Source organism: Rhea americana, unplaced genomic scaffold (genome assembly GCF_003343005.1).
Source record: "Rhea americana isolate MKP2758 unplaced genomic scaffold, rheAme1 scaffold_55, whole genome shotgun sequence".
Lineage (NCBI taxonomy): Eukaryota > Metazoa > Chordata > Aves > Rheiformes > Rheidae > Rhea > Rhea americana.
In genome coordinates this window covers 1,329,882-1,341,895 of record NW_028186701.1, presented here as the reverse complement: position 1 = coordinate 1,341,895, position 12,014 = coordinate 1,329,882, and the positions used below count along the sequence as shown (strand labels likewise).

The following is a 12,014-nucleotide window of genomic DNA, read 5'->3' as shown; positions in this document are numbered from 1 at the left end:
AGTGCTGGGTATCTATGGTTTGAAATGAAGTTATGGTAATCACTCTCAAGAGAAGAATTTAACTTACACTATTTGAGAGTTAAGTGCCAGAATTGTCACCTACAATCTTTTCTGGTTTAGGTCTGCAGTGCTCAGGTGTAAGAAGTCAGCTATCTGCCACTGAAAAAGGAATTAGTGTAATTCCACAGATGTAGGAACCAGGAGGCACAGGCTTACTCATGCATACAAAGACTGAGTTTATTGTTTTCCTTTCAAGAGCCTCGCGAGAGCTTTCTGTTTCGGGAGAGACTCCGGGAACCTGAGGTGAATCGACAAGCAGGGCAAATGCGCGGCTACATCTTCCGCTGCTTGTGCCGGGGGTTGGTCTTGCAGCACACGTAGAGCCGGCCCCGCCGGCGCACAATGAAGCAGTCCTTGCAGCGCCTCTTCAGAGACGTTTTCGTCTTCAGCCCCGCCAAAGGCACCACAGCGGGCAGTGGCGGAGTGGCGAGCAGGGCCCGAGCCGCGGCGGCGGCGTGCGAGCCGCTCCACACTGGCGAGCAGAGAGGCGAGCGGAGCGGCCGGGCCACGGCAGCAGCSGCCCGAGCCAGGAGGGAGAGCATGTTCCGTGCCTGGGAGGGGACACGAAAGAGCTGAAGGCGCCGCGCCGCCCCCCGAGCGGCGCGCCGCGTCCACCCGCCCGACCCCGAGTCACTAACCACAACCGCGCTCCGTCCGTTAACGGCAGCCGTGTGTAACCCTTGAACCGGTGCCCGTCACCCCGCGCAGGCGCGCGTCCGACCGTCAGCAGGGGGCGAGGCCTGTTGGGAGGGCAGGTCAGCGTGTGCGTATGCGCGCGCGCTCTCCCTGCGTCACGCGGCTGCCGCGAGATGGCGGCGGCCTGTGCGACCTTCCGCTGTTTGCGGACGTTGAGCCGTGCGGCTCCATCGCGCCCGGTGGCGGCCGCCAGCGTCTCCTCTCGGCGCTACGGTGTGCGGGCGTCCGATACGGGCGAGCTGGTGACTCACACGGGGCAGGTGAGGGCTGCGGCGGGAGAAGGAGGCTGCTGCTGTGCCTCGGGGTCGATTGTGTCTCGGGGCGGCCGTCGAGCTCCCTCCGCCGGCGGTGGGTGCTGGGCTGAGCGGCGAAAGCTCTGCTCTGGGAGACACGGAAACGGCACAAAAATATTTTGTCTTTTGTACAAAGAGATTTTGTGTTTTAGTAATGGTCTGTCTCGTACGCTCATCTCAAACACTTTTAAAAGATACCATTGCAATTTTGTTGCGGTTCAAAGCCAGGATTTGAAGTTAGCTTGAAGAGATGGGAGACTGCAAGAAAACAATTTTTGAAAATGGTTATGCTTGACATGGTACACAAATAACTTAGTACAACTTAGTGCTTCTAGGGTGACACTGTGGCATAGAGAAATATTGCATTTAGTGTAGAAACTGAGGTTTAAAAGCTAGGAGACAGCTTTGATTTATGTATTTGTCATTGATTTTAAAGTATAGCGAGCAGTTCTTCCCACTTAAGGCTTGATGCATAGAATAGATTGTGAAGTTTGTGTGTGGTCTTTTTTTTTAATTTCCTTTTAAGTGTAGGGCAAAATGCTGTGCAGTAAGGAACCTAAAAATCTTGATCTGCTTTGCTTTTCCAGAAGAAGCTTGAGATGCAGTTTGATGCTTCATTCTTCAGGGTGGGGTGGGGATTTAGATAGTAATGGTTTTTCAGTGAAATCTGTGGGTGGAAGCTACATTTGAACTGGAAAATAGAGCATAAGTTATTGTTAGCGTCTTCCTTYCCAGAGATCCAAATTATCTCCATATTCTTTATTAATGTCTTATAGAAGCTTAGTTGTAGCCTAAACATTAAAAGCACAATGTTGTAATCCTGGTATGTCCTTTCTCTATTTTACATCTTACGCAAGTGCCTTCTAACTTCGTTTTACCTGTTTTTTAATGTAAAAACTGAGCATTGGAACATGGGAGAATTGGGTAATATTTTGTGGAGACAGGAAAGTTGTGACTGATTGGAGCTAATGTTGGTGTGATTGCTTGACCCAAACATAGTCATAGGAAACTTAAATTTCCTGGTTTATTTCACCTTCCAGATGGCTGTGTGGAATCAGGGAACTTCATTATGACTAGTAAGTCTTCTGATTTCCTCTGTGGCGACAGCTAAGACTTAGCTTTACTGGTTTAACACCACTCCCTACCCCGTTGCCTTCTGCTTTCCTACCTCATAGATATAATCATCCTGTGCAAGAGAAACGAAAATTTTCCTATGGAGTATCTATTTATGAGATGATAATGATATTTGAAACTGAAAACATTATTTAGATCTATTTTTTTCTATCATCTGGTCTTGATAGCACTCTAAGCTTTTATGTCTTTTTTAGTCATTATGTTTTAAATAAAATGAAACTTATTTTGTATTTCAGGTATATGATGAAGAAGATTATAGAAGAATTAGATTTGTTGGACGACAAAAGGAGGTAACTGATTTTGCTTTCCCTCAGGGGAGGAGGAATGGTTTTTGCTTTTATGCTTGATATTGATGTCTCTTGATATTGTCATCAAAATAATTACAAAAGTTGGATTAGAGTTTTGCTGTTTATTTGATTTTAGTTTGTTTTTTAGTTTTTTGATAGAGTGAAAATTCTTTCAAGACTGCATAATAGCTTCTGTGTCCTCTCCTACTTCCATTTGATGACCTTTGTTATAAGGTGGCTTCTTTTGACAGGAAACAAAGATTACAGTAGTTTGGTAGACTTAGAGTAAAACAGAGGAAAACAAGAGGCATGCAGAGGTTTATAGGCTTTTAAAGTGCTGTGGAGGTGGGCCTGGAAGAACTAAAGCTGCATTTAAAACCTTAAATTGCAGTATAGTTTCATTGTTTCTCCTCTTTGAGCTGCGAAAGTAAGTGTGTTGTCCAAACATACTTTGATAAAGAGTGGTGTGAAATTAAGGTCAAGATTTTGTGTTACACACATAAGCATGTGAGATAAGAAATCTAGTAATCTTTATTATGTAAGTATGTGCCTGCTACTCAAATTGGCAGTATTTTTTCCTTTCAATCAGTAAGTCATATACAGTGACTTACTGTGACTTTCAGCTGGAAGAATATCCATAAATAGAGAAGGGGAGAGGAAAAAATTAAGTATCATTTTAAGTATTTAATAATTGCTGCCCAGAAAATTAAATTCAAACAGTAGGGCTCACGTATGATCTTAGCATATTCAACATATGTTATTGCTAAGTAATGTACTGAGGATACCAGTAGCATTTTTATTTTTTTTTTAATTTTTTTCTGCATACATGTTATAATACTCCTTGAATAATGGTCATGTACCGTCTATGACTTGTGCTAGAAAGTAAGATTCAAAGTAAACCATAGTGCTGTTATGGCTGTGCTTACTTGCATAACTATCGAGTAACACTAGCTCTGTTGAGTACAAGAGTTTTGGGGGTGGGAACCAAAAGATCCCCAGTTTTCTCTCTGGTTAAGAAAAATGGCATTTAAAGATGACTTAATTCAGAAGTTAAAAGTATAGTAGTGCTGTATTATTGCTGAATGTAAAGGTTTGACAGTGCTTCTCTATAGTTATGGAGACTACATTCATTTCCATTTAATGACTATTTCAGTTTAAAGGATTTTGTTTATTTTTCCCTCCAAAGTTGCAGTAATGAGGATTTAGAAGAAAAATCTGATGTACAGGAAAGAATGACTAAAAATYATCTTCACAATTTGTCTGCAAGACATAACAAATCTTTCATGGTAGGAAGAAAAAAAATGATGTAGAACCTCAATATAAATACTATCTTTGTTATTTTTTTAAAGGTATTTTGGTAAACATTTAACCCTTTTTCTAATGTTTAAACACTAGGTACTTGAAAATGCAGGATTTTTAAACTGAATTTCAGATTAATCCAAATGGTTTTTAATGGGATAAAATAAATAATTAAAGGTGCATCATTTTCCCTTTTCAGATATACAATATGAACTGCTATATGAAACTATGTGCTTTTTTGAAGAAGTTTATTATGAAGATTGTATTTAATTTCAAAGAACATGCTTTAATAGTTGTGAACCAATACAAATATAAAWTAGAATTAAGTTTTAGATGAGTTTTTATTTCATTTAAATGAAGCGCTGTCTTGTTTGGTTGTTGATTAAAACTGAGTATTTCAATTTTTTGCTTTTAGCTTTAGATAAATATTTTTGTTTTTCCAAAGTAGGAGCTAGGTGAGTTAGTGGTCAAAACTGAGATAAGCTAGGCAGACCTCTTCAGAGTTGGGTCCCTCTGACCTAGTCAGTATCTTGACCTTAGTGTCCCTCTTCCAGTGATCAAGCAATGATAGTCTAGAAGTGTGTATATTGTGGTGCTAGATTTGCAACTAACTTATCTGGAAAATGTTTTGGGATAGTGGAAAGCACACAGAGTAATGTACTCTGTGGAGTACAATGGAGAGTAGTTAGATAAATGCACAAATTCAAGTATTCAGATTATTTATGTGAAGAAGCAACTTAATTTCACAAACATATAGATAATTATTTGAAAGTATTATGTATTTTAACTTCTGTTGTAAAATCATTAGCTACCCTTTTAAAAAGTTAGTAGAATGATTATAAACGTCTCACAGTGATACGATGTATGGATTCTTCTTAGTTGAATTTGTTGTAGATTTGGATGTGATGATACACTATCCTCTAAAAGAGTAGCAAAGTTATCAAGATTTGCTATCCATTTAAAGTCATTACCTCCCTCTCACTCCACCCATCCTCTCTCCCCTGGCTCTCTGCAAGAGAAATGCCTTCACAAATTGCTCTGAAAACTCTGGATTTGTTTGACATCCATTAGGTGTTAGGCTGTCGCAGTTGCAGACGTATGAGTGTTTTAAATTTGTGCTGCTCTGTGCTCCAGTTTGATAAAACATTTTAGGCATGTGTTTAGTGCCATCTGTGTTCAGAAAAAGCACATAATGAAATGTTTTGTTGAATCATGGATCTATATATCTTTTTCAGTGTGCATTTTGAAGCTTAATTTGCCTRTGCATATTTAACATTTGATCCTTATGCAAACTGCCTAGGAGATTTTTGAGGACACTTCATTTTCAGAGGCTGGGAAACATGTGCTGAAACAGTGATATGATTTAGCAAATACAAAGTAAGATTGAATGTATTCTGAAGTAATGAAATCTTAACAGCAGAGTTTAACAACATCAGTTTCAACTAAATACACTACTGTGAAGTTGGCTAGTAAGCCTGTTGCTACTAGATGGCAGTGGAGTGGTAAGTGAAATTTGAAGTCCTTCAGCATTTGGYTCTAATAATCAAACAGTGTGGATCCATCAAGGATCTGCTGGATTGTGAGAGAGAAACAAAGATGATTATTTTAACTAAATTGCATTTCCCGCCATCTGAGTGTCTCGTTAGCCTTTTAGTGTTAGTGCTAGAAGTGTGTGTATTTGTGTGTGTGTATATGTAATGGAAGCATTAAGCATAAGATGTGATATATTTTAATGAAGTTACATTTAAATTACACTGAAATAATTATATTGATTTTGAGTTTTAATAATGCTTAATTTACAACGTAGTATTGTGGCTTTCATAACATATGTGCTGTTTAACCCATGCTATATGGCAAAGAGAGGAATTCTAAATGAGAAATGATTAAATGAAAATGACACACTGTTTTAGAGTGCTATGGTGTGCCTCAGTAGTTTGCTTCTGGGAGGACTGTGCTAATTTAYATCTGAGAAAGTAAGTCTTTTCCAAATGCAGTGGTTGTTTGTATGCAACTTCTGTAACTTTGTAAGAAAAGTTTTTTGGCCCTAGTTTTTCTTAGGGTGGATGTCACTCTGCCTTTATGAACAACTATTTTTGGATTTTTTTTTGATTCCCACTAAATTTTGAGTTCAGCCCAGATCTTATATCCCCAGAATGAAATGAACTTCAAGTCTATAAAGTGAGATTTAATACCAGGTTTTTAGTTATGAAATTGGAACAACACCTACATGTTAAATACTAAAACAATCCTAAACTCTGTTTAGCAATGGAATATATTTCTAGTCGTTGCCTTTATGTAGGAGTTTCCAAAATGCATCTCAACTACCAGTATTAGATTTTATAGCAGTATCTGTAGTCTGAAAATTGCCYTTGTCTAAAACTAGCCTGTGAAGTTGGTGACTGTCCTTTCTCTATTACTWCTTCCATTTTTCTTCAGTGTGCCCTTCTTAGCCAGACTTAACTTCTTTTCTAACAAATACAGCCTTCATTGCTTACTCCTTTTGGGAATATGGTCTCTGGATGCAAGTGTCCCTGGTAGCGAAGCCTGAGCCTTCACCTTGGCTCTACACATAGTTTCCCTGAGCAATTGCCATGCCYGGCAGTCACCAGCCTGGATTATGGGGATATTGTCTCCTCGATTCTACTAGTCTAATTGTTTGGATAATGCGATCTGTGTGTTTTAACTGAAATCATTACTTTTTGCACCACACATATGAATGTTCAAAATTCAAAACYGGGAGATTAATGATATCTGGCAACAGCCTAAGAGAAGGAGCTATGAGAAAACTTGAGAATGGTAGCTATTAAACTATATCTGCTGCAGCCAGAATAGTGTAATCTTGCCCTTGTATAATCCTTAAAATATCACAGAAACAAATACTATATGACAGTTTCCACTTCTGCTCTACATTTTCTGTTGTGCCAGTACAGCAGCTGGAGGAAATGGACCTGACATCAGAGCTGGTCTGGTTTAAATATAACCTTTTTCTTTCTCTCTGGATTTTTGAAGCTGAGTCAGCTGCAAGTTTGATTTTTATTGCCTAGTCTCACAGACAATGTACTGGCACAGGCAAGTAGATGGAAACAAGCAGCAATGGGATTGTCAAGATGGCCCTACTGCCAGAAAAAAATTGCTCATCAGATTATGCATTGGAGAAGGAGTGYTTTGTTTGGATGCGCTTAAGAAAAAAGGCCTCTTCCACATGGACTCCTACTATATTTTACTTAAAGGGACATGATGTACAGAAGTGAAGTCACCCCTCCCCCTTTTATTCTCTYTTTTTTTTCTCATGATAATTTAGTCTTTCTCTAGCATGTTTTCTCTGCAAGATCCTGGAGTCTTGTTTAGTAGGCTGAACCATAAACAAGTTACAGTTGAACATTAGATAATAGGTACTTGCTTGCCCTTCTCCCCACAGATATTTTTGTGATTAAGAAATAGGACTGGATTTGGAAGAGTAGAGCTCTGTTTCTGATCTTGAAGACTCCTTTATTTAGCATAAAAGGAAGGATGTGAAATTTTGACTGTTACGAAAAATAGCAGTAAAAATCATGGAAGTTGACTGAGATATGACTTGTGCACATAGGCCCTAAGCTATGAGGTTCTTGATGTTGTTCTTTTGCTTCAAAATGGAGAGTGAAGAAAATACTAACTTTTTTTAGCTATCAACTTTAGGTAAAGAAAGTCTTTGTGTTAATTTTTTTCAGTGCTGTACCTAAATTGTGAATGTTGGTATACCTCAGTGAAGGCTTGGAGAAAGAATTCACATTACTGTGAACTAGAACTATGTAAAATAACCACTGTGTTCCTTGTGGATTCATTTAATAGACACTTAGTTATCTTACACTTTTTCCTAAGAGTCTAGTCTTCAGTCAGGTACTAGCATCTTTATGAGCCTTATGCATCGAGCAGCAAATAGTGCCTTCTTYGGGTTTATATAATATTTTGTATTCTTTTACGTCTGAAACTGCCTTTGAAATTAGCTGGCCCTTTCTGAATTATGTTTACATTTTGGGGGGTGRAGATGATTATCTGCTCTGTGCTGACTCTGAGCTAATGGAAGATGATGACATAAATGAGTGAGGAAAACGCTCCGAGTCAGTAGGTTCTGCTTAGGTGCAAGTAGTAGCACTCTACAACAGACCTAGCACATCCAGAAGTGGTTATGTTTGCCAGTCCATGTAGACAAGCTTTAGTAAAAAGTCCCAGTATCAATGAGACAGTGTTCAGGAAGTATGTGTAGTATGGATTCATATATTGGCAAAGTTATGTTTATGGGTTTGTGGGTTTTCTTTTTCTTTCTTTCCTTTTTTTTTTTTTTTTTTTTTTTTTTTTTTTTTTTTTTTTTTTTTTTTTTTTTTTTTGAACAATTTGCCTTTTTAACTGTTGTTATGCACCAAGTTGATGTTTTTCTATGATTTATGTGCCATGATGGAATTAGGTGCATGGTGAGAGGCTCTAAATTACCTGACCTTACTTGTCCCACTATTATTTTATCAGCAGGGAGTCTTTTGCAATTTTATCACCTAGTCATTAAGGTACAATACAGAGGCAGTGCTGATTAAATGTGTTCTGTTCTTGGTTGCTGCTTGTTCCTGCTCACCTCTTTGCTGAAACTGCGTAGGTTACATTGTAAACCTGACCACTGATGTGGACCATGTTTCAAGCTGGGGAGAATATTTTTGCAGAGTTTAACACAATGGGTTCACTGATCTGATTTATAGCATAGCCCTAAGAGCTATTAAAACTGTGGAGAGCAGAGGAAGAAACGTATGCAGGAACCTGTTAACACAGCTGTGCTGGAACTGCTTGGGGAGGCAGTAAACAGCAATTGCTTTCTGTTTGAGCAGGGAAGATATCTCAAGAGCTTCCTCTTTCTCTTACAGGTGAACAGGAATTTTGCGATTGATTTAATAGCAGAGCAGCCTGTGAGTGAAGTTGAAAGCAGAGTGATATCATGCGATGGTGGTGGTGGAGCTTTGGGACATCCTAAAGTATACATAAACTTGGTAATATCTTTGTTCGTCATATWGAATGTTTTGCTTTCTCATTTTCATTTGCAAGATCATCTACTTTTTGACATGTTAGTTTAATGAAGTAAAAAGTGTAACCACCTGAGATACTTTATTTGATGCATAATACAATATTAAGACTTCTACGCAGAAGAGTTGGAGAGCTTCCACTGAAGTTATCAGAAATTTTTTTGCACTTGATTTGGCTATGCTTGATAGGTCAATCCGATTTTAGGGAAAAGGAAATGAACTAGGAAGTAATATGTTAGAACAAGCAGTGCCTTGAAGTAAAAGTAATATGCTTGCTGTGTTTTGAGATTCTTATTCTGAATATCTAAATACCACTATGTAAATTGAGGATATATCTGAAATTTTCTTAGGAATATGTGTTTTATTTTGAATTCTGTAAGCTCAACGTTTGCCTTTTTTTTTTTTTTTTTTTTTTTATGTGTTTGTGTGGGGAACTCTTTCAGTCTTTGGGAATTTTTGGTAGTTTTAAAGATTGAAAGCTTCCATCATGGTCAGAGAATCACTGAAGAATAAGTTGCTCATTATTTTCCTATTTATCCTGACAGAATAACAGAATGGTTGAGGATGGAAGGGACCTCTGGAGATCGTCTAGTCCAACGACCCCCTGCTCAAGCAGGATCACCTAAAGCATGTTAGAATTGCATCCAGGCAGGTTTTGAATATCTCCAGAGAAGGAGATTCTGCAGTCTCTCTGGGCAACCTGTGCCAGTGCTCTGTCACTCTCACAGGGAAGAAATTCGTCCTTATATTCAGGCAGAAATTCTTGTATTTCAGTTTGTACCTGTTGCCTCTTGTCCTGTCACATGGCATCACAGAATAGAGTCTGTCCCCATCCCCTTGACATCGGCCCTTCAGATGCTTACAGAAATTGATAAGATCTCCTCTCAGTCTTCTCTTCTCCAGGCTAAGCAGGCCCAACTCTTGCAGCATTTCCTTGGAGGGAGATGCTGCAGTCCTCTGATCATCTTTGTAGCCCTGCGCTGGACTCTCTCCAGTAGCTCCATGTCTCTCTTGTACTGGGGAGCGCAGAAGTGGACAGAGTACTTGAGATGAGGCCTCCCCAGAGCTGAGGAGAGGGGCAGGATCACCTCCCTCCACCTGCTGGCAACACTCTTCCRATGCACCCCGGGATACTATTGGCCTTCTTGGCCCTACAAGGGCACATTGCTGGCTCATGGTTAACTTGTCCTGTACCAGTACTCCCAGGTCCTTCTCTGCAGAGCTGCTCTCCRGAAGGTCAGCCCCCAGCTTGCTCTGGTGCTTAGGGTTATTCCTCCCTAGGTGCAGGACCCTGTACTTGCCCTTGTTGAACCTCGTGAGGTTCCTCTCCACCCAGTTCTCCAGCCTGTCCTGGTCTCTGAATGGCAGCACAGCCCTCAGGTGTGTCAGCCGCTCCTCCCAGCTTGGTATCATCAGCAAACTTGCTGAGGAGGCACTCTGTCCCCTCATCCAGGTTCACTGATGAAGAAGTTGAACAGSATGGGACCCAGTGCTGAGCCCTGGGGGACGCCACTGACCACAGGCCTCCAACTAGACTCCACACCACTGATGACAGCCCTCTGAGCTCTGCCCTTCAGCCAGTTCTCAATCCACCTCACAGTCCACTCATCTAGCCCGCACTTCCTGAGCTTGCCTAGGAGGGTGTTTTGGGAGACAGTGTCARAAGCCTTGCTGAAGTCAAGGTAGACAACGTCCACTGCTCTGCCCTCATCTACCCAGCCGGTCATTCCATCATAGAAGGCTGTCGGATTGGTTAAGGCTAATTTCCCCTCGGTGAATCCATGYTGGCTACTCCTGATCACCTTCTTATCCTCCATATGYYTGGAGATGACATCCAGAATGAGCTGTTCCATCACCTTTCCGGGGATGGAGGTGAGGCTGACCAGCCTGTAGTTGCCCGGGTCCTCCTTCTTGCCCTTCTTGAAGACTGGAGTGACACTGGCTTTCTTCCCATCCTCAGGCAGCCCTCCAGTTCTCCATGACAGTAATGATACAGATTCTAGTGTATTTTTAGAGAATAAGAATATTGTAGCTGCTGATGAATTTGATAGAATCAACAGTGGTCTGCTGCTTTGTTACTCTTCTCTGTTCTCAAGCAAACCCTGAGCGCATATGACAATTAAAATCTTGCTTGCTCACCTCAACTTTCACATTTGTTTAATATCCAAAGGAATTGTGGGGGAGAAGTGTTGTCCTTTAGTGTCATTGTTGTTGCAACTCCTAACTGTTAATAACAGTTCTTTTTTAAAATATTAAATACTTGGTAGTGATTTATTTTATATTATTCAAAGTCRAGTGGTCTGGATATACTTCATAAAACTCAGCTTTTATCTATTAGTCCTTGGAAGTTAACTTTTAAAACTCACTGCTGATCTTTTGAATTGTTTCCTTTGGCTTGTGTTGTGCGCTTCCTGGGGAATGCTGTAGTTTGTGACTTTTAAGATCTTTTTCTGTTAAAGATCAAGTTATGTCTGCGGTAAGGTTCTTGAATCCTAATGTCTGCAAGCAGAGAGAATAGTAATAGATCTACTTGTTTCTGCTAGTTCTAATGATTTAAATCTAGACTTTGATGAGGGAGTAGACTTGATTTTCAATTCTAATCCTGTTCACTTAATTTCAGGTTGCTAAATTATAGAAGATCTCATAGTGTCTATCTAGCTTCCTTGTCTTTTTGTCGTATTAAGATAGACTACAGAAACAGCCTCCAGTGCATCACACTTCTAAATTAAAAAACAAACAAACTTACCCTTTGGAGAAAAGAAGAAAATTTTATACTGTAGCATCTGCTACTATTCTACAAATMTTTTCTTTGGGATTTTTTTTCTCAGAATTCTTCTAAATTTTCCTCCCTTCTAGAACTAACTGTCAGTTTATGTTACTGGCTAAAAATCCYGTTTGAATATAACTAGAAAATGCGAAGTTCTGTTTTATAGTAAAATAATTATGAAATAATCCTTTCAGTACAATGAAACAGATGTGACTGAACTGACTTAAGGTGTCTAGCTTGGTAAGAGTCCTTTACAGCTGGAAGAAATAATTTGGCTCAGTTTTGAAATTATGYTGAAGGATGGCATAAGCAAAAAGGGAAACTGCATATGATAGAGAAATCAAGCATGAACCTCATATTTTCTTTGTTGCTTTGAGTGTTTCAAGTAAGATTCTGTTCTGTACTTCAGTTATATTGAGCTGTTTTAAGATGGCAC

General features: G+C 39.8%; 2 protein-coding genes across 3 annotated transcripts in view; one reads left to right on the top strand and one right to left on the bottom strand.

Moving 5' to 3' along the window:
* Positions 1-216: 216 nt before the first annotated feature.
* On the bottom strand, positions 217-810 carry MRPL36 (mitochondrial ribosomal protein L36). Its single transcript, XM_085318679.1, has 2 exons — positions 699-810; positions 217-611 (listed from the first exon to the last, which is right to left on the bottom strand). The coding sequence occupies exon 2, from the start codon at positions 600-602 to the stop codon at positions 333-335; it is 270 nt and encodes an 89-aa protein (XP_085174805.1). The 5' UTR covers positions 603-611; positions 699-810; the 3' UTR covers positions 217-332.
* Positions 811-818: 8 nt separating this feature from the next.
* Positions 819-12,014, top strand: part of NDUFS6 (NADH:ubiquinone oxidoreductase subunit S6) — an 11,425-nt gene continuing 229 nt past the window's right edge. The window contains exons 1-3 of one of the 2 annotated variants that reach the window (XM_085318677.1): positions 819-1,016; positions 2,420-2,473; positions 8,656-8,877. In XM_085318677.1, coding sequence (XP_085174803.1) covers positions 870-1,016; positions 2,420-2,473; positions 8,656-8,862 — 408 coding nt within the window. In that variant the 5' untranslated portion in view covers positions 819-869 and the 3' untranslated portion in view covers positions 8,863-8,877. Of the gene's footprint in view, positions 1,017-2,419; positions 2,474-8,655; positions 8,878-12,014 lie in introns of those variants that run through there. The other variant, XM_085318678.1, reaches the window with a different exon arrangement.